Raw genomic sequence first — 22,094 nt, forward strand, 5'->3', positions numbered from 1 at the left:
AACTTAAGCTTACTTAACACATACTTAAGCTATGTGACAGTAAATGCTTAAGTGACGATTTGAAGCTGAAATAAAAACGTATAGAATATCAAACGACGGTTTTGATTGCTTACTTTCAAGCTGTGATTTAAGTCCGTTGAGACTCTGGTCCCGTTCTTCAATAAGATCTTGGTAATACTTTTCTAGGATTCCATAGTTCTCTATCAGTGCTTGAATTGTAGCTTGATTAAACAGCAGGTCCTGACATTTCTAAAAAAGGAAAGGTTGTTGGAATTCCCAAAGAGCAGACACCAATCAGAGATCGCATTTAGCTTCATGGTCTCAAACAATTTAAAAAAAATTAATAATATACGCCAAATAAGAGGACTGAAATGGGGTCTTCCTTAGTTCACTTCCTAGAAAAATATTGGCTTCCCTCCCTCTAAAAGTAATGTCGAAAAGCAGGCAGCAGTGACGGCAGCTGCAATCTGGTAAAGTGCCTAGGACTAAATAAAATAAATAAAAGTTTAAAAATTAAAATTAAAATAAAATTTCAAAGTTTTTAATTTAAAAAACAGTCTTGTGGGAAAAAAGTGTCTAATTGAAATTGATTCGGAAACAGTAACTATTATCTCGATCGAACAGAATAATAAAATTGTAATTGCGAAAACAAATTTTTTGAGCATGAAAAAAAAAAATTAATCTCCACAAATATGACGCAAAATGAACATAAAAAGTGTACTATCGCCATTGACAAAAGCCCTTATCAGTAGCTCCTGATCTTGTAAAACAAGGAATCTTTTTTTAACATGGGTGGCTATGATGTCTCCTTGTTTTTTGTCTGTGCTAGCAAATTACTGGATGATCATGCAAAGATGGTTTATGGCTCATTTGAAAGCTAATACTCGAACATATGTGTTTTTTAAAACATATTTATCTTAATCGTATCCGACTAAAGCAGGGTATGGCACCAAAATCAGCACTTTTTGGTGTCATTCCAGAGTACAGAAGCTAGAAAAAATTAAGTGAACGTTGATACAACCATTGCTGAAAATCTTTGACATGAAGTTCACAGTCCCCCATCATGATTGCAGCAGTACCTGCAGCCTTGTAAAGAGGGAGCAACGGCTGGGCTAACCCAACCTTAGAAAATAATGCGTTTTCAAAAAAACCTTTCTAATGATGAATATTGTCTAAATGGCACTTATCTTTAATTACTGTCTTTTATTATGGTTCAACTGTACAGCAATTTGTAAACGCGGAAAGAATTTTGAGAATTCTGTGGAAGAGCCCGAAAACCCTCCAGTATTACATCAAATCCAAATGAAAAGTACATCATTAAACTTTCCATTATCAGCTCACAGTCTCCTATCTATAAAAACAAAGGAAATCAAATTTCTGAATAGGTGGCAGCGAAACATCTTAATTTCTTTAGCAGGGGTGGCTGTATTCAACCAAGAATGATCGTATTGAACCAATGGCCGTAGAATGTTAGAGAGAGATCATCTGAAGGGAGTTGAGAATATGTATCTTTTTGAGTGGTGAAATAAATCGCACCTCAGCCAAATATCGTTTTTTCAATTTTTTTTTTGCCTTGGAACACCAATTATGGTAAAAATAGGGCAAAAAGAAAGAGGGTACAAATTCTCAGATAGCCAGCTAATCTATAGAAAACCCTTAGCAGGAGGTTTACATTCCCTCAGAGTCAAAACTGAGGACAATCGCAGTTTAGCATGGCTAGTACAACTGTTCCATTGGACTTGTTTCCTCCCTCCCCGCGGGATGGTCGAATCGAACCAGAGGTAGTAGGTTATCACAAGAGGACTCTAAAAAAAGCATTCCAAAGCTTAACAAATACAGGATAGTATAACGAATCCCTTTATTTGAGCAAGTTCTACACATATATGCCTCTTGTTGCTCATACTTTTAGCTTTTATAAATAAGTAATAAGTAACGTCCTTTAAAGGGGGGCTGCAGCCCCCAAAGGAATCAAACATTTGTAAAATAGGCATGAGTGCTATCCCTTCCCCCTAGAAAAAACTCTACCTGGTACCCAGGCCGTACCCAGAATTTTTTTTTCGGAGGGGGTTTTACAAAAATTTTTCTTTTTTTTGGGGGGGGGGATTTACACAAAAAACCTCAAAAAACCCATAAAAATTTGTTCATATCCATTTTTGTTACGTTTTTACGAGACAGCCCAACATTTTGGGGGCGAGGGTGGGTTCAAACCCCCTAAGCCCCCCCCCCCTGAATACGGCCTTGCCTGGTACTCCATACTCCATCAATATTTGGAGAAAAGGGTTAATAAAATGTCTAAAACCAAGCAGCAATAGCACTCATATATGAGCGCTTGGTTGGTCCAGTTGAGAGGATGAGGTTGAGAGGAGAGGTTGAGAGGATGTCCATGTTCTGAAAATGTTCAAAAACTTCATAGACAAATATTGGGTGTAGTCTCCCATTAATTAGTATTGAACTGAACTAATATCAAGTACTCCAGTTAGGAATACTTAATAAAAAACGATGTGGTATCTATGTTTTTTTCTTCCGATTGCTTCGCATTGAGGGGTGGTCTTACAAACCTAGGAGATGACTCATTCGATTGGAAAGTTCTAATGCCCTATTTAAGAGTAGAAAGTGATTGGATTAAAGTAAGATACAATTTTTAACGAAAAACTGCATTTTTTGGTATTTACATACTTTAAACAGGGCCGAAATGTTGGGGAATGGAAATTCTAGGATGGCTGATCGATTTTTTATAGTCTAAATCCTTAACTAGCTACGGGAAAAAGTTGATAAATGTCTAAAAATGGTACGATACGAAATTAAATTAAATAATGGACTTGTTGCACTGAGTAGGAATTCAGACTGAGAAATACTCAGGTTTGTGCGCCAGAATCTACATCAGAAGAAGGAGATCTTAAAAAGTCAAAAATAGGCGAAAAATAAGAAATTACGACGCTCATCGCGGCACCCAGTAAATTAGATGTTCCACGCATCTAAGTACATTCATCCTCCATCCCACCATGTTTATAGCTTCACTGTTTCCTCCCTTAAATGATGCTCTTACTTCCTGTAAATCTGTTTTTTACTTCTTCCTCGCCCATTCAAAGACGCGCTGCTTTTCGTTTGGCCCTAGCTATATTGCCAGAAAGAATGATATTTGGCAACATCTCATCCTTCATCCATAAAACGTAACCGAACATTCTTAGCTATTTTAAACACTGAGACACTGAAGCCTCTAAACACTGAAATTAAATCCATTTTTTCGTACAGTTTATTGCATAATCGCAAAAAAATAACTAAAAAAATGTTAAATGGGTTTAAATTTAATTTCTTGAATCAAATCCTCACTGCACAGAGGGCTGGATCTACATGTAGCGTGGGTAGAAGGGTAGGAGAGGGTATCTCATGAGGTTTTAAGGTCTTGGGTTTGAACGAAGGAAGAAATCTGAGAGTTACTAAATTATCTGAAAATTGTGCTGCACTGAAGGACAAGGCATGAATCTCACTCCTTCGACGACCAAATGCTACAGCAGTAATGAATACCGTTTTAAGAGTAAGATTTTTCATACTGACATTCGAGAAGTCAAGAAATCGTGGAGATTTTAAATACTTATGACACAGCCCAGATCCCAGGCAGGAACATCGTGTTGAGTTCGCAGTGACTCGAGCCAAAAATTCCGTATCGTCAAACAAGTATCTTTACTGATATCTCTTTCTGTAGCTAGAGCTAGCGTTCCGCATACTGCTGCTTTAAAACCTTTTATTTTTGATAAAATTAAACCCATTTTTTCGTACAGCTTATTGCACAATCGCAAAAAAGAATAATTAAAAAAATTTTGAGTACCATATCAGCGTACCATCAAATTCTTCCACGGGATTTGACGGTACTACATAGTAAAAAAAGAATACCTGGAAGGATAATTCAAATCCTTCCTAGTACCAGACACCATCCTTCCTCTAGAAAATATCTAGCATACCTTCATTAGCTTACGAAGTCACCCACATTTTAGAGTTATAATAGGTAACTATTTTTACAGTTGCTTTTGATGCATGGTTTCCAAGATTTGTCTTTTTATTTTTCTAAAGTTTTTTACAATCACGAATAAAGTCCCAGTGCCAACAATATTCTACTCTATAAACCTTCACTGCATCCCCCTTACAATTTATGCTAATAAAGGTTGGATCTATTCATTCGTTTAATTTTCTCAGTACCTAAAACTAACACCATCCTCTAACCCAATCTCTTTATCCTCACACCTAATCTCTTCATCCTTCATATCTAACCTCTTCATACACATCATTTTTCATCATTTCTCATTTCTTCATACACATCATTTTTCATCATTCCATCATTTCTCATTTCTTTATACACATCATTTCTCATTTGAGAGAATTAATCTGTTAGGATTAATTATTAAATATTCTCGCCCACAGAATCCTCAAGATTTCTAGTCTGTTAGGATTAATTACTAAATATTCTCGCCCACAGAATCCTAAAAATTTCCGAAAATGCATTCATTACTACCTTAACACTCAAATCACCTGCATATTTTAAGTCCAGGAGTGCTTATCTGTCCATCTACTACTGCGTTCTCACATACTTTTTGCTATATGGCTTAGAACAAAACCTATCGGAAAAATCCATATAAAAGGATTATTTCGTGAGATATTCAAAGAAAATAAGGGAACAGTGATTTTTAACGAATATAATCATAGCAAAAGTAGAATAATTTTTCATCAACTAATTCCATTTCATCAACTTTTTTATTGGCTCTTACCCAAAATAAAGCTATCCCAGAAATAAATGTTTAGGAAGAAATTTATTTAGTTAATATTTTGGATTACTTTCAAAGTATAGACAGTTGAAATGTAAAAGATCATAGTGAAACATCTCAAAATGCAATGAATCTTTTACAAGGGTTCTTAATCAAAATTAGAAATCACAAAACTTTTGAAATTTATAACCCAACCTTGGACCAAAGTTAGAGTAGCTTACAATATTTTTATTAAAATGCTACTTTTATACTTAATTCAGATTCATATACTATGACGGGCAACTGAACAGATTTTTTTTTATAAGCTCTTTCAAAATAACCCTTAGAAATTCTTTTTTGTACCTCATAGGGGCATATCAAATTTGGTTGGGAGCCCATGTCAATCTTTTTTTTTTGTTATAAATAGCTTTTATTATTATAATAATTTCATTTATTAAATTACTACTACTAAGAATAACTAACAACTCACCCCAGCACCAAGCCGCCTGAGGCCAACAGAGCTATGCACGCTCCTCCACCATCCCAATCTATTCAAAGCCTCCCTCTTTTAACCCTCCTAGGAAGTTCACATCTTTTATTAATTTTTAATTAATAATTATGTATTTACTTGTAATTAATTAGAATAAGTATATTGTATGGATTATTTTTAACTAATAAAATATATTATATTTATTAATATATTTATAATTAAATTATAATATATTGTGACTAATTATTTACTAATTTATAATTTCATTATTAATAATTTTATTAATTTATCAGTTTATTTAAAAAAATGATGAATTTATTTATTGAAGTAATTATAGTAAGCTTAACTTATGACTATAGATTTAAAGGAGTAAAGCCTGAAATTATAACTTACTTGATAGGTCCAAAAGCTCATTCCTCTTGGGTCTCAACCCTGCAACAATCATCTGAAAAGAAAAGGTATAATGAGATTACTAATTATATCAATTGGAATGAAAGTAATAATTATATCAAAGGTGAATAAACTACCCAAAAGACAAAATCTAGTAAGTCAATAAAATGAGAGAATTAAAAAGTATTCTTCTGATGCAATTATTTGATGAAACAAGATTTCTGAGGTCTTGCACCTATAAAGACCACACTGCTTTTCCTTATACAACAACATAATTGTTAAAAAAAAATGAAGACATTTTTCAACCACAGTAGTAACAAGTTAACAAATTTAGTGACATCCTCATTGAAGTTGAACAAAAACAAAATAAAAAACTTAAATATAACTCACAATTTAAAATTCAAGACAAAAGCGGGAACTGAATTAGAAGATCAATTTAAAGCTATAAATCTTCTTCGGTAGACATTTCCTATTACAGAGAGTTAGGGGAAGGGGGGTTGTCAAAATGCACTTTAAGGCTCAAATTTTTATTATTTTTTTGGAGGTAGGGGTCATTCAGAATATCTCCAAAAGGAAAGAAGTTGCATCCTTCTACTTTATCATTTTCCATTGTCCTTTTGTTATTTATTCATTAAAAGGGTTCCATATATGCTCACAATCTAAATTCTCAACTTTGTGTTATTTCTTCCAATACCTCCAGAAAAAAAATATGCTATTTTTTTTCTTTTTCTAAAACTGAAATATAACAAAAAATATAAAGACAAGCATAATTTTTGTTTCATATACCTTCAAAATACCAAGATTTTTACTTAGTTTTAGATGACTATTCTACAGCCCTCTCTAGATCCCCACTTTTGTTTTTGTTACTCCATTTCTAGGTAAAAGAGAGACAGAAAAAGAGAGAAAGAGAGAAAAATAGAGGTAAAGCATCTTTTTTTCAACATCTTCTGTTAAAAAGTAACTAAAAAGTAGTTAAAAAGTAACTCGTCCGTTTTCGCGTTTTTAGTGGATAATTTGTGCAGAAGGGAGCAATAGCAAACAAACAAGAGGCCGAATTGGTACCAGCGGGATTTTAATCCTTAAACTGCTGGGAATAGGTGATTTGAGTATTGCACTTCCCATATTCTGTCTACTTCGAAAATTGTCAAGGCAATAAATTTAGCGTTATGAGCATCGACGAGATATAATACTTTCATTTGAGCGCCAGGAGAGGAGAAGCTAGCAGAAGAGTTGAAAGTAACTGTGGCAAGTGCTCTAGTGGTATCTGCCGAGAGTTATTTGTCCAAGAGCAAATCATTTGCAGCAAATTGTGTCGTTTATTTCGATTTTTGTCAATAATTTATCCTAAAGTTTGGACTTTACACTAATGCTACCTAGCGGCGCTGAATTCTCGTGTTCCTGGTTGCATTCCGTTATCCAAGTTGCGTTCTATTACCCGTTACCTGAGTTGCGTTTTATTTGGTGTCGCCTTGATATCAGTGCCTGAAAGTTGCAAAGTTGCAGAATGCCACCAAAAAGGCTTCGAGAAAGCCCAAAAAAAGGCAAAGACATTTGCGCTGCTTGTGATGAGAGTCTGGATGAAGAATCTAGTGCAATGAACTGCGACATTTGTAAACAATGGCTTTGCATCGATTGCCTTGAAATTAGCAAACCCGAGTATAATCTTCTGACAAAAATGACAAGGAGATTAGGCTGCGAATGGAAGTGTCCTGTTTGTAAAGGTAACACCCATAGTGGCGCTAGTGCAGCTGAAATACAAGCCATAGTTAACAAAACGCTTGAACCACTTGAACCTGCGATAACTGCTGTACAGGACCTAGATATTAAAATCAAGAATGCAGTTAAACAGTCATTTAGTGAATTTAAAGAAGAGTTCAAGAAAGACATTGATGCCAAGTTCAAGGATGTGGAGACTCGTATTACTTCGCTTGAGGAAGGCCCAGGGGCTGCTAGTAATCCTGATCTGTTACAAAAGCTAATCAAATCTCAAGTAGAATCTCTTAAAGATGAAATGAACCAGCAACTCGAGAGCCACGTGAAAAAATTGATCGCTGAAGATAGAGACAAACAAAGACGCAAATTAAATATCCTAGCATTCGGAGTATTGCCGCAACCCAATGATGAGACATTCATTAGTGACTTCTTATGTAACGAATACCGACTACAGCGGATAGCTGTAAAAAATGTTCGGCGCCTCGTCAGTCCCAATAACTCTAGGAATGAAAATGATTCGCGTAAGGCGAGCCCCATTATTTTTTCGGTTGATGAATTAAAAATTAAGAAAGTGATCCTGCAAAAGTCATATGAGAGAAAAGGAACAAGCCAAATTCAGTTTAGAAACGATGTTTCAAAATCCGACCGTATAAAGAGGACAAAGCTGTATGAAGTACTTCATGCGCGACAAGCTAATGGTGAAGAAAACCTAGTCATTCAAGGCAACAGAATTGTTCCAAAAAACGTGCCCACCTCCATTGCAGCACCAGCTGCAATGGACACGATCTAGATAATTCTCAAAGAAATATAGATAGTAGTGTAAATAGCCCTGTGTCTTCTAATGTTGAAATAAGTACTATTGATGAATCAAGTGAATCTTTTTACAGTGCGAAATCAGTAAGCTGTATCCTTTCCGAGCAGACTGTTTTCATGAGTGACGTTTCAAACCACAGCAGCATAGAGTCTGGGGAATGTAATGATCTGGATAATAGCCCAAATAAAAGTTGCACGCATTGGATGAACAATGGTCTGAAAGTTGTCTTCAGTAACGTAGATTGTTTAACGTCAAAGCTCCATGAGATAAAATATGCCGTTTTGACGGAAAAAGCAGACGTTTACGCTTTCTGCGAGATTAAACCTAAATGGACCAACACTCCTCTTGGAGATACCCAGATCCAGATACCCGACTATACATTGGTCTCCAACTTATCTAGAGAAGGATGAAGAGGAATAGCCGTGTACATCTGAAGCTCGCTGAAGGTAGGAAGCATAGATATTAATTCAGATTATGAACCATATATTGAACAAGTGTGGATATCTGTCCTCCTGCCTTGTGGGCCATTTTACATTGGTTGCATGTATAGAAGCCCCAGTTCCCCAAGCCTTGAATCCTCTTTACTTGCTATGAGTACTTCAATTGATATTAAAATGAAGCTACGAGGAAACATAATTATTGTTGGTGATTTCAATCTCCCAAATATTCAATGGGTCAATGGATTTGGTTTTTCTGAAAATAGTTTAATAAGACCATTCCTGGAGTGCCTATTTAATCATTCTTTGTACCAGGCAGTTAACTTCCCGACAAGATATAGAAATAGCCAGAACCCTTCGCTACTTGATCTACTACTAGCAAAAGACCAAGAGTCTATAATAAGCATCAAGCCCCTACCACCATTTGGAGCTAGTGACCACATTGTCATAAGTTGCAGTTTTAGACTGTATCCCCAAAGACTAGAATTTACAAAACATGTGTACACTGATTACAGTCTAATTTGTCAGGAACTGACTCAATGTGATTGGTCTTTCATTGAGAATACAGATGTGGAAGAGTCATGGACAACTATGAAAAGAATATTACTGAAGGCTATTGAAAATCACTCTTCTACAAAATGGAAAAGGAAACCAATAACCCTCCCGTATATTACAAAAGAAATAAAAATGGCTAGGAACAGAAAAAAGAAATACTGGAAGCTGTACACAAAGAATCAAAACCAGGCTGACTATTACACAAAATATAAGCAGGCGCGAAACAAGCTTAGAAGTCTCTCCAGAAATATCACCGAGAAGTATGAGGACTCAGTGGCAGCTGCAACAAAAACTAACCCTAAGAAATTTTGGAGGTATGTGTCATCGGGTAAGCCTGGAAGGCATTCTGTCACTCAACTTGTACAAGATGGATCTAAAATCTGCGACCCAAGGAAGATAGCTAATGCATTAAATAAGCAGTTTATTTCAGTATTCACAGTTGCAGATAATGCCCCACTTCCAGACCCCCCGCAGTACGAAATTCAAAAAAGTATGCCGCCCATTAATATTACTAAAGTAGATGTAGAGACTCGACTAAAGAAGATTAACCCAAATAAATCAACAGGACCTGACGGAGTGCCCCTCGGCTCTTAAAGGAGACGTATGCAGTACTATCACATCCTCTCACCCTACTATTCCAAAAGTCCCTAAATACTAAATCTATTCCACAAGACTGGAAGGAAGCTTACATTACACCTGTTCATAAAGGAAGCAGCAGAGATGAAGTCAGCAACTATCGACCAATTAGTCTCACCTCGGGAGTGGGAAAACTTCTTGAAGGCATAGTTAACTCAGCCATTATTGAACACCTAAATGCGAACAAGCTACTATCTCCTAGCCAACATGGCTTCCGCCCCAGTCGATCAGTTGATACTAACCTCATTGATGCTTACGAGCATGTCACAGAACTTATGGACACGGGATCCCCAGTTGATATGATATTATTAGACTTAGCGAAAGCATTTGATAAAGTATGTCATAGGAGGCTAAATTCTAAACTTCACGCAATAGGCCTCCACGATGAAGTCATAAATTGGACGATGCAATTTCTTACCAACAGGAAGCAGGTGGTAAGAGTATTTGGGGATGGTGGATCAATTTTCTTCTCAGAATCAGCAGATGTAGAAAGCGGAGTACCCCAAGGCACGGTTTTGGGCCCAACTCAATTCAACATCTATATTAATGATGCATCTTCAATCATAAAGAATAAGATTTGCTTATATGCTGATGATTCCAAAATAATCGGTCCGATTTATGACCCCCAAAGTACCAAAGACATCCAAGCAGATCTCGACGCACTCTCAACGTGGGCAAAAACCTGGCGACTAGAATTTAATATCCAGAAATGCAAGGTCATACACTTTGGAGCAAACAACCCTCTCAGCCAGTATTTTATGGAATCCAATTGTGGTTTTAAACAGCCACTTACAACCAGTCACTGCGAAAAAGATCTGGGAGTCTTGGTTGATAACAAGCTCAAATTCAACTTACACACGCAGTCTGCAGTAGCCAAAGCCAACCAAACTCTCGGTATAATAAAGAGAACGTTCTGCAGTAGATCTCCAGCAGTCATTACTAAGCTCCTAAAGGGCCTGATCCGACCAAAATTAGAATTTGGGATGTCCATTGCCACGCCAGTTAACAAGCTTGACCAATCGATTCTGGAATCGGTGCAGCGGAGAGCAACGAAATGCATAAGGGGTTTTCAAAATTTGCCATATTCTACCAGACTCCAGAGGCTCAAAATACCATCTCTCACATACCGACGTAAGCGAGGAGATGTATTGATGACATTCAAATTGATCTGCAACCACGATATCATCCCTGACTTATTCCAGTTAGATAGTTCGTCAAGAACAAGAGGGCACCCCTAAAGCTCTACCGGAAATGCGCTAATACCAGGCTGCGAAACAAATTTTTCTCCAACTGTGTGGTTGGCTTATGGAAGTCCCTTAGCCAGATTGCAGTCATGTCCCCTAATACTGAAGCCTTCAAGTCAGCTGTTGACAGAGATTGGTGCAGAAAGCCATGGCGCACAGTTTGGGATGCGCCCGATGAGCTGAGCCACCATCATCATTGACCGGCGTCTACAGGATTCGTCCTTATCGCTGGCTAGTGCGATTTAAGGTAAGGTAAGGTAATTTAAGGTAAAGTCAAATTATACCTATACATGCCCTAATTATGTAGTTTAGAAACAAAAAATTCCTTTGAATTAATTGTGTTCATACTTAGAATTTAACCACACAAATAACTTCTTTTTGATAAGATATGTCTTGACTTATTTGTAATTGAAAACCCCATTTCAATCTAGTAAAACCATCCAGATGAGTTCAAATGAATAGGCCTATAATAAAAATATATAAGATATATCAATATATAATATAATAAAAATGATAACAACACCAATAAAACTACAATTATTTATAATTAAAAAGTAATTAAGACAGTGTAAATGTATGAGCAGTCCACCCCATAAGGAAACATGTTAAAAAGACAATTCTTACTTCATAATATGCAAAATAATCCTAGCTAACATATTTTGCTGTGGGAAAATCTTTATCTTCACTTATTTCCTTGTATTTCCAGTTTTTCTATCATATTTTTCAATATTTAAGTTTATTCTCCATGTCTTGAAAAATAAACAAACATGCAAGAACCATCTAGCTAATTTCACCTGACAACCTAATTTATCAGTATTTGCCTATTAGTATCTTTTTGGTAGATCACATGGATGGTGTTGAACTTTCTTATATAGACTATTTGAAAATGAATAAATGCAGTCAAATCTATGTTTATTTTTTAGAATTTTGTTAAAAAAATTGTGCAACAGTGAAAGAAGTGAAAATAAAGGTTCTCCCACTACAAAATATGTTAACTATGATAATTTTGCATATTAATAATTGTTTTCTTAACATGTCCCCTTATTTGGTGGACTGCTCATTTACATTAATACCAATTAAGGGTCAATATATACCAAATCATATTATTGAGTTTCAAATAAAATGAATACACCATTCGATGCCTTTTTTTATGCTGATTACAAATATAATGAGCATTTCCATTGGAAATGAATTTCAGCCCCCCCCCTATATAGGCTCTACCTAACCTAACCTAACCCTGAATTGGTCTACATAGGGGAGGGGGGGCTGAAATTCATTTCCGATATAAATGCTTATTATATTCGTAATCAGCATAAAACAGGCATCAAATGGTGTATTCACTTTAGTCCTAACTCAATAATATGATTTGGTATATATTGACCCAATTAAGACCCTTCTTAAAGCTCTAGTAAGATCATTGATTGAGTATAGCCTACCTACATAATAGCCTATGGGGTGCATATGCTAAGGATAACATTAGATGCATTCAAAATTTTAAGAAAAGGGTAACCAAGCTGTTGCCAAGAAATAGGTCAACAGAATCAGCAGACTTTTGCACATAGCCAAGGAGAGTAGGATGAAAGAGGTGCTTTTACAGGAACATGCCCCCCCCCCCACAAGTAGGGTAAAAGTTGCACTAATAACAGGAATAGAGACAAAAAGTACAATTAATGGAGCCCCAGTTTCATTGGTATCTCCAAATTTTATTTTATACGTCCCATGTAGTTAAAGGAAAAATCATTTAGGCTCTAAATTAATTAAGTTAGGAGTTAAACTTCGGAAATATCAAGCATTCTTACATTTCAAGTGTTTGCTGTTTATTGCCATCTAACAAGTCAACAGAGAAAAAGTGTCCTCTGATTCAGCCGTCTTTAACTCCTAATTCATATAGAATAAATCTTGACTTAAACTAGTTGAAATGAACACTAAAATTTTGACAAACTTCTTCAATTTATTCTAGCCAACTAGTTACTGTGAAATTTACAGTTATAATATTTGTTAATTATGTCAAATAATTTTGTATGCCTGAGGATAGCAAAAATTTAGTTCAAAGTATCTAAAAAAGCAAACACTAGCCTTCTGTTTACACTGCCACATTTTTATAGTCTAATTAGAAATGTCAAAAATTCGTGTTGATAGACAAAAAGTTGTAATTCTTGGATTTATTGTCGTATTCTCTATCTATGAAGTTTCCTACAGATGGAATAAATCACAAATGTTGTTTCAGGCTGAAACAGAGAAATTCCAGTGTGTAAACCAGTTAAAAGGTAGGCCTAATGTTCAAAAGTTATGGTAATAGAAAACTTAGGGTGTTGGTAACAGCACAGGGGAATATTTGGAAGAAAAAGCAGTATAATTAAATTGTCCAGTAGATGCTCTTATGTTATTGCCCAGTGTGACCATTAGGATGAAGTGCATTGTCAGAGTAGCATAGCCTAGCCTATTAGGTAAATTTTCTGTAGTTCATATTATTGACTTAAAAATAAAGTGAACATACCACTCAATGCCTTTTTTATGCTCTTTACAAATATAATAGTCACTTCTATTGCAACGTCAAATTTACCCACTCCAACCCCCTAATGTGCAAATATATAGCCTACCCTGAATTGTAACCACACAAAGAAGTTATGGTAAAATTCTACTTTAGCTACTTTTGGCTATCTTGGAAAGGGGTTAGGTTAGGAAAATGAAACTTTTAGGGATGTGCCTACAGGCTAAAGAATGTCCTGGTAAGGTATTTTGAAATACCTACCTTCGCTCCTTCTCTCTCTAGAGGTTCCTGAAATTTGCCTACTTGAAAGGTCATGCTTATTGAAGTTTTGACAAAAACAATATTTTATATTAATTTTTTCTTATCAGTTTCTTTGTTCCCTACTTTAGTTCTGAGAAAGTCATCATTGTTATGAGTATTGGAACTTAAGGCACCTTAATGTTTTTTTTTCAAAATTTAGGAAATGTATTCGAATATGCTTAAAACCTTATAGATCTGGGTTAAGCAAAATTTTGAAGCTTGAAACAATTTTGTTGTACTTCATTTAAGCAGAAGATCCATTTTGCAAGGTTTTACTTCTATAACTCACAGATTTTTAAATGTCATCAAAGGTCAGGATCCTCTAGAGGGAGAAGGAGAGGAGGTAGGTACTTCAATATACCTTCCCAGGACATACTTTAGCCTGTAAACCCATTCCCAAAAGTTTCACTTTCCTAACCCAACCCCTTTCCAAAATAGTCAAAAGTAGCTAAAGTAGAATTTTACCGAAGTTATCAACACTAGATAAGTTATTGAAAAGTGGTTAAAAACATATCCTAGTTTATAAATAAGTTGTTCAAGAGTAACATATTCTAAAAATCCTTATTTATAATAATTCAAACCTCATTTATTAGGCAACACAAATATAAAATGTTTCCCTACCATTTCAAGTTTTTCAAATGCCATTAACAAAAATAGTGCTGAATTTTGCAAGTCAATAATATGAACTGCAGAAAATTTACCTAAATAGGCTGTGCTACTCTGACAATGCACTTCATTTTAATGGTCACACATAACCTTAGGCTATATACAAAACTAAAAGAAAGCACTCAAGCAATAGAACTCGTACTTTTTAATATACAACTAATGTTTCTGTTAATCAGATTTTCATGTTTCCTTCCATTATTATGTGAGTTTTTTTATGATATATCATACAAACTGGTTTCATTTCTTTTTCGATAGACCTAGGGTAAGGATTTTGGGAGGTAAAAAATGAAATTACCTATTAACAAAGAAACACAAAGCATGAGAGATAAAAAAAGATTGATAAATATGTTGTTTAGTGCTATAGCCTGTCTGGGGTCAGTGGAGAGGGGTGCATTGTCAGAGTTTAGTAGCAAATATTATATTTGGAAAGAACAACAATTAGAGAATCCAATTGCATTGCTTTTTATGTTAACATGTTTAGTCAGAAGATCTACTCTCCTGCATTTTTAAACTTTTATGCTTCTTAGGTAAGTTTATACATTTTCATATAATATAGCTAAGAAGAAAGTGAATTCATAACTTAATATCTTTTGTATGTTCTTTCCAAATTCAATAATTGCTTCTGGGGCAAACTCCATTTTATGCCCTTAATAGGGCCACAAAAGGTGACTTATTGCCTTGTCTACAGTTTTTGGACTATGATGTAAAGTATAACAATTATATAAAATGAATCACATATGAAAATAATATGAAAGACCTTAACAACTCTGATACTTTAGTGCCCTGTTTACAACCAAGAAAAAAATTTGAAAATTGTGATTTTCCTTGTTGTTCAAGGTAAGGACTATAGTTTCCAATTTAGAGTTTTCAGCAATAATGATTCCAGTGGTATGCCTTTTTCAATGGTTTTCATGGTCTTTTAAAAATTCTTGTAGATTTGTTTTCAAAATAATATTTCACTAATGAATAAAAATGAAAATAGTTACCAATTTCACTAATTTACATTCACTAATGAATAAAAATAATAATTACCCATCCTGAATGAGCTGCAAGTAGGAATTTTTTCTGCTAAAACAGTCAGCTTTTTTTAAAAACATGTTTTTAAACTTTTGGTTACTATGGGCTGTTTTGAGTCCCTTTGATGGCTCAAAACAGAACTTGCCCCAGAAGCAATTGCTGAATTTGAAGGGACATAAAAAAGGCATCAAGTCCATTTGCTTTCTTCCTAGCATGGACAGAACTAGACCTGTCAACATCCCAGAATGGTATTTGGTGCCCCTTGGTCAACAGACCCATTATAGATATCAAATTTTGGTTATTTTATTTTTCTAAAGAGTACATTTACTTATGTTATATTTATTCAATTATTTTACTGTAATTAATATATTTTGTATAGGTAAATTTTATTGTGTACAAGCATGTTCAAGAAAACTCTTAAGATTCCACATAGCAAAATTTTATTGAATACACAGTATCCATGCAGTTAGACCCTGGCGCTGCACTGATGAGGGAAGACCAGCAGCAGCTGGGCCAAAAACAGCATGCTACTGCTAGCATAATCAATGTTGACTGCAAAGATTAATGTTTTCATCAGTCTTTTCAAATCACAGCTTAAATTTACAACAGATCTGAGCCTATTCATGAGTTAAAAACTTCACAAGTCACTGGCTGGAAACTGGTCTTCTTTGTTATTCATCAAGAGAAGTAGAAATCTAGTAGAAATGAAATGGCTGTGGCATTTCAGAACCCTTGCATAATAGTTGAAGTATCTATTAGCTATGTATTCTTAACATAAATAATTATCAAAATTAGTATTTTTTTTTTTTCCATTGAGCATTATTGCATACAAAACTTCAAATAACGTATCACAAAATTTGTCAGTTATCTGGGTAAAAACTTTGAATATAAGTTTGAACTTAGAAGCTTAATTTTTTAATAATGCCCTTTGCCTATATCTGTTTTGTCACCTTTACAACAGATGAGATGGGCGACTTTGATATTGATTGTTTTTTTTTTTTTTGCTCTTTTGGATTCCTAAAAAGCCTTCCTTGTATTAAAAACTGGTTTTTAATAACAATTTAAAAAAAAATGCATTTTAAAGTTTTTTTGGCTTCTTTATAGAATATATGTCATGTAGGCTAAGGCTAAACTACTGCTGTTTTTTATTGCTTTTGGCTGCTCTTTTGGATATTATTCATTTTTTCTTTTGGGGATTCATTCCAAATTATAAACTCATAAATACCTAATATTAGCTAAATTATAAACTGCATCTAAAAGGAGTAAATTTATCAAATTGAAAAATACATGATGAACACTTCAATTACAGTGAAACAAAAATCATTTAATGGTTTATTAGGTATGAAGAAAAATGAAGTGCCAGCTATTTTCTCAGGTAAAAAATGAAAAGCTCATCTGTTTTACATGTAATTAAATGAAATAATATGCAAACTGAAGTAGCTCCAGGAAGATGTTGAGATTTTCTTCCTAGTTTATCACTTTTGATCCAAGCAAAATGTTAGGAGACTTAGTATCAGTTATTGAGTTTAAGCTTTGATTTCCAAATGCTCACAAAAATTACCAAATTTAAGAAAGTTGCAACAATAAGTCTCCTGTGGTCAAAATACTCAAAGACTCCTTTTTGATCCCCACCCAGGCTTAAAGCTTCTGCTATGGTCATATCCATGGAAATCTCCAAAGAGTTTCTTTTTAAAATAGCTTTCAAGCATAGTTAGGGGTATTTAGCCTTCTTTGCTTTTCTTCAAAGCTTTGAAAAAGTGTTATACTATTGCAAATGTTACATTTGTTATATTTGTCCATATTTTTGGTCATCATTTGTGGGGTGATCAAGTTTTCTAAACCACTGCAGATACGTAAGAATGTTGCAACATCTAGTATCCTGAGGTCATAAGACTGTCAAAGACTCCTCCTTGAACCTCCCAAATTGAAAGCCTTTATTATGACCTGGCCTTGTAATGTAACTTGGGCACAGGACCAAGGGTGCCATTGTCACTTGTGTGCAACGTTAGGTGGGGATGTTGATATTGCTTTTGTCACACCAATTCGTTTTAGTGTGAATCTGCCTGGTACTTATGAATGAATGTTTTCAAAGTAAACTCATTTCATCAAAAAGAAAAAAAAACGGGTTGGATGCATGTGTCCCTTTCCCTTTGAGAATAAAACTATAGAAGTGCTGTATCAAGTATAACTCATGAAAATCTTGGTAATTTTGCTCAACTTTTCAACTTTTTGGCATCCCTGCTTTAAAAAAAAAAAAAAAAATCAAGGTACTATCACTTAAATATAATAACTCCCTATGCCACCCCCTCTGGATACCATCTTGATAGGATAGCGTCTCTGCTTTAAATAAAAAAAAGTAATTAACTTATTGGCATCCCTGCTTTCAAAAAAATCGATGTATTATCATTTAAATATGACAGCTCACTACCCCCCCCCTCTGGATACCACCTTGATAGGATACCATCTCAGGTACCATCTCACTTGAATGTGCATTGCCAGTTTAATATACATATACTGATATTTAATAATCAAAATGTTAATATTATTTGATTTATTAAAGTTACAAAAATAAAAATATTTATATTTTTTCAGTAAAGTGCAAATTTTGTTCTCGCTTTGGGAAGGCATAGGGGTTTTACGCCCAACTTATGTTAATTTCGGCTCGTTTTGAGTTTGACTTGGTTAATTATTGTAATTTCTGTTCATTTTGGGTTTCATTTATTTATCAATGCTGATTTGTGGTAGTTTCACGCTTGGTAGATTATTTGATTTTAGTTTTGCTCATTTTTTGTTTAATAGAGTTCTTTACTTTTATTTGAAAAACTTATTTTGTGGAAAAAGTTTTTTAATTAATTTCTGTTTGTTTTATATTGACAAAGTCTTTTCAGGGAAAAAGAAAATAATACTTTAAATCTTTTCGTTTTTTAAGCCTTTATAGTTTGGCCTGCTATTTGTATGCCAGAGAAAAATTTTCAGCAATATTTAACAGCATACAACCTTTTAAAAATCCGGACACAAATAGTACTGTTTAATTTAGTTTCATAACTCTCTAGTTGACCTGTAATGGAAAACTTGATACCATTTGCAAAAAAATCTTTTTACTTTCTTTGATAGATTGGATATACTTACGCTATTTGGATTTGGTTAAATTTTAAGAGAAGAAGTAGCCCCAAATGTTTGAACGTAATACCCTCAGTCATTCTTGGGATACTGCTGAGATGCCTTATTGGGAATTAGCATTATCACAGTGCATTTTGATTTAATCTTAAGTCAACATTTAGTTTTTAAACATATAAAAATTGGATTTGAGGAAGACTAAAATCTATTCTATAAATCATATACAACAACTTTCTATATAAAGTTTATATTCCCCCAGGGCTTAACTGACAACCCTTGTCTTAAGGGTTTTGAGGGGGGTACCGTCCTCAAAGGCCTAATTTCTAGATCTTTCAACTACGACGAGTAAAATGGATTTCTCAGAATTTTAATTCCATGTGTTTGGGAAAATGGTGGGTGTGAGAGGGGCGTTAGTTGCTATCGAATCAGTTTTAACTATTAAAAAAGGCACTAGCCCTTTCAATTTCCAATTGAATGAGCCCTTTTGAAGCTTCTACGACAAGGCTTTCAATAAAAACTTTATATGTCCCAAGGGCATAACTTACGATCCCTGCCCTGAGGGCTGTAGGGGGAGGGGTTGTCATCCTTAAAGACCTAATTTCCAAAACATTTAACTACGTTGAATAAAATGGCTATCTAAAAATTTTGATTGGATGTGTTTTGGGAAAAGGTGGGCGAGAGAGGGGGGTTAGTTGCCCCCAAATCACTTTTGACTATTAAAAATGTTACTAGTCCTTTGAATTTTAAATCGAATGAGCCCTTTTTCAAGTTTCTACAACAAAGATTTCAATAAAAACCTTATATGCCCCCAGGGTATAACTTATAATCCTTGCCCTGAGGGTTTTGGGTGAGTATCGTCCTTAAAAATATGTTTTCTATCTGAAAATCAACTACCCTGAACAAAATGGCTACCTCAAAATTTTTATTGGATATTTTTGGGGGAATGATTGGTGTGGTGGGGGGCTAGTTGCCCTCCAATCACTATCGAATATTAAAAAGGGTACTAGCCCTTTAAATTTCCAATCGAATGAGCCTCTTTTGAATTTTCTACGACAATGCCTTCTATAAAAACCTTATATGCCCCCAGGGCATAACTTAAAACCCTTCCCCTGAGGGTTGTGGGGGAGTGTCCTCTTCAAAAACAAATTTTCTATCTGGAAACCAACTATTCTGAACAAAATGGCTATCTCAAAATTTTGATTGTATGTGTTTGGAGGAATGATGGGCATGGGGGAGGGGGCTAGTTGCCCTCCAATCACTTTCGACTATTAAAAAGGGTACTAGCGCTTTGAATTTCCAATTGAATGAGCCTGTTTTGAAGCTTCTATGACAACACCTTCTATAAAAACCTCATTTTGCCCCCAGGGCATAACTTAAAACCCTTGCCCTGAGGGTTGTGGGGGAGTGACCTCCTCAAAAACATATTTTCTATCTGGAAATCAACTATGCTGAACAAAATGGCTATCTCAAAATTTTGATTGGATGCGTTTGGGGGAATGAAGGGCGTGAGGGGGGCTAATTGCACTCCAATCACTTTCGACTATTAAAAAGGGCACTAGTCCTTTAATTTTCCAATCGAATGAGCCTGTTTAGAAGTTTCTACAACAACGCCTTCTATAAAAACCTTATATGCCCCCAGGGCATAACTTAAAACCCTTGCCCTGAGGGTAGTGGGGGAGTTTCCTACTAAAAAAAAACATTTTCTATGTGAAAATCAACTATCCTGAACAAGATGTCTATCTACAAATTTTGTTTGGTTGTGTTTGGGGCATCGATGAGCATGGGGGGGGGGCTAGTTGCCCTCCAGACACTTTTGAGCATTAAAAAGGGTACTAGTGCTTTAAATTTCCAATCGCATGAGCCTGTTTTGAAGTTTCTACGACAATGCTTTCTATAAAAACCTTATATGCTCCCAGGGCATAACTTAAAACCCTTGCCCTGAGGGTTGTGGGGGAGTGTCCTCCTCAAAAACATACTTTCTATCTGGAAATCAACTATGCTGAACGAAATTGCTATCTCAAAATTTTGATTAGATGTGTTCGAGGGACTACTGGACGTGGGGGGGGGGGGCTTGCTGCCACCCAGAGGATTTCGAGAAAACGAAATGGTACAATCCCGTTGAATCTCTAATCAAGAGAGATAGATTTTAAATTTCTGAGACAAAGCCTTTTATAAAAACCTTATATGCCCCCAGGGCATAACTTAAAACTATATCAAAATTTTGATTTGATGTGTTTGGGGGAATGATGGGCGTGGGGGGAGGGGCTAGTTGCCCTCTAATCACTTTTGACTATTAAAAAGTGCACTAGCCCTTTGAATTTCCAATCAAATGAGCCTTTTTTGAAGCTTCTACGACAATGCCTTCTATAAAAACCTTATATGCCCCAGGGCATAACTTTAAACCCTTGCCCCGAGGGTCGTGGGGGAGTGTCCTCCACAAAAAGATATTTTCTATCTGGAAATCAACTATGCTGAATAAAATGTCTATCTCAAAATTTTGATTGGATGGATTTGGGGGAATTATGGGTGTGTGGGGGGGGTCTAGTTGCCCTCCAATCACTTTCGACTATTAAAAAGGACACTAGCCCTTTGAATTTCCAATCGAATAAGCATTTTTGAAGTTTCTACGACAACACCTTCAATAAAAACCTTGTTTGCCCTCAGGGCATAACTTAAAACCTAAGCCCCAAGGGTTGTGGTGGAGTGTCCTTCTCAAAAAGATATTTTCTATCTGGAAATCAACTATGCTGAACAAAATGGCTATCTCAAAATTTTGAATGGATGTGTTTGGGGGAATGATGGGCGGGGGGGAGGGCTAGTTGCCCACCAATCACTTTCGACTATAAAAAGGGCACTAGCCACTCCTATTTCCAATCAAATGAGCCCTTTTTAAAGTTTCTATGACAACTCCTTTCATACGAAGTACCCGGGTGGAGAAAAAACACATTGTGCCCACATTATTCTTTACTTAACCAGCGCTGGCGCGCTGCCTATGAAAAAATAATTATCTTTTTGGCATCCCTGCTTTCAATAAAAAAAATGAGGTATTATCATTTAAAAATGGTAGCCCCCTATCCCCCCCTAGAGGCAATAATTTACAGTTTTTATGAATCATATTTTTGGGGTAGCTTCCGTTTCAATCTTTAATTCCTCAGCCTTGTACATAACTTAGTCTATGGCTAAATTTTGTCTCAATAGAAGGGATTTTTTGTGGGGGGAGGGGGGGGGATTAAAGTTTTTCAGAAAGAAGATTGTATTTTCTTTAATCTATTGGGCGTTCAACAATTGAGTATTAACATTAAGAAAATCTTATCTAAAAACAGCAAAAGGAACAAAAATTCTGCAAACTTACAATTCAGCTGTAGCAACAATCCGTTGGCTATCAATTTCAAAATCCAACTGAAGGCTGAAGCTGTATAGTACTGAATGCGTTCTATAATTCTATTCAACTTGAAAATAAAATTCTTGACTATGGATGATGTAACACA

The 22,094-nt window shown here is 35.3% G+C and overlaps 1 protein-coding gene and 1 long non-coding RNA gene across 6 annotated transcripts in view; one reads left to right on the forward strand and one right to left on the reverse strand.

The window, feature by feature from the left end:
• LOC148955921 (uncharacterized) overlaps positions 1–12,766 on the reverse strand; it is a 38,013-nt gene extending 25,247 nt beyond the window's left edge. For 2 of the 3 annotated variants that reach the window (XR_016142108.1, XR_016142106.1), the window contains exons 1-3: positions 11,364–11,986; positions 5,620–5,671; positions 114–249 (exon numbers count right to left, since the gene is read on the reverse strand). This is a non-coding gene — a long non-coding RNA (uncharacterized LOC148955921). Of the gene's footprint in view, positions 1–113; positions 250–5,619; positions 5,672–11,363; positions 11,987–12,451 lie in introns of those variants that run through there. The other variant, XR_016142107.1, reaches the window with a different exon arrangement.
• A 144-nt stretch (positions 12,767–12,910) lies between these two features.
• Positions 12,911–22,094, forward strand: part of LOC148955922 (uncharacterized) — a 63,494-nt gene continuing 54,310 nt past the window's right edge. For all 3 annotated transcript variants that reach the window (XM_089093211.1, XM_089093227.1, XM_089093218.1), the window contains exon 1: positions 12,911–13,282. In XM_089093211.1, the coding sequence (XP_088949337.1) occupies positions 13,132–13,282 (151 nt within the window). In that variant the 5' untranslated portion in view covers positions 12,911–13,131. The remainder of the gene's footprint in view (positions 13,283–22,094) is intronic.

Source organism: Artemia sp. Qi Xiang Cuo, chromosome 1 (assembly GCF_049724085.1).
Source record: "Artemia sp. Qi Xiang Cuo chromosome 1, ASM4972408v1, whole genome shotgun sequence".
Taxonomy (NCBI): Eukaryota; Metazoa; Arthropoda; class Branchiopoda; order Anostraca; family Artemiidae; genus Artemia; species Artemia sp. Qi Xiang Cuo.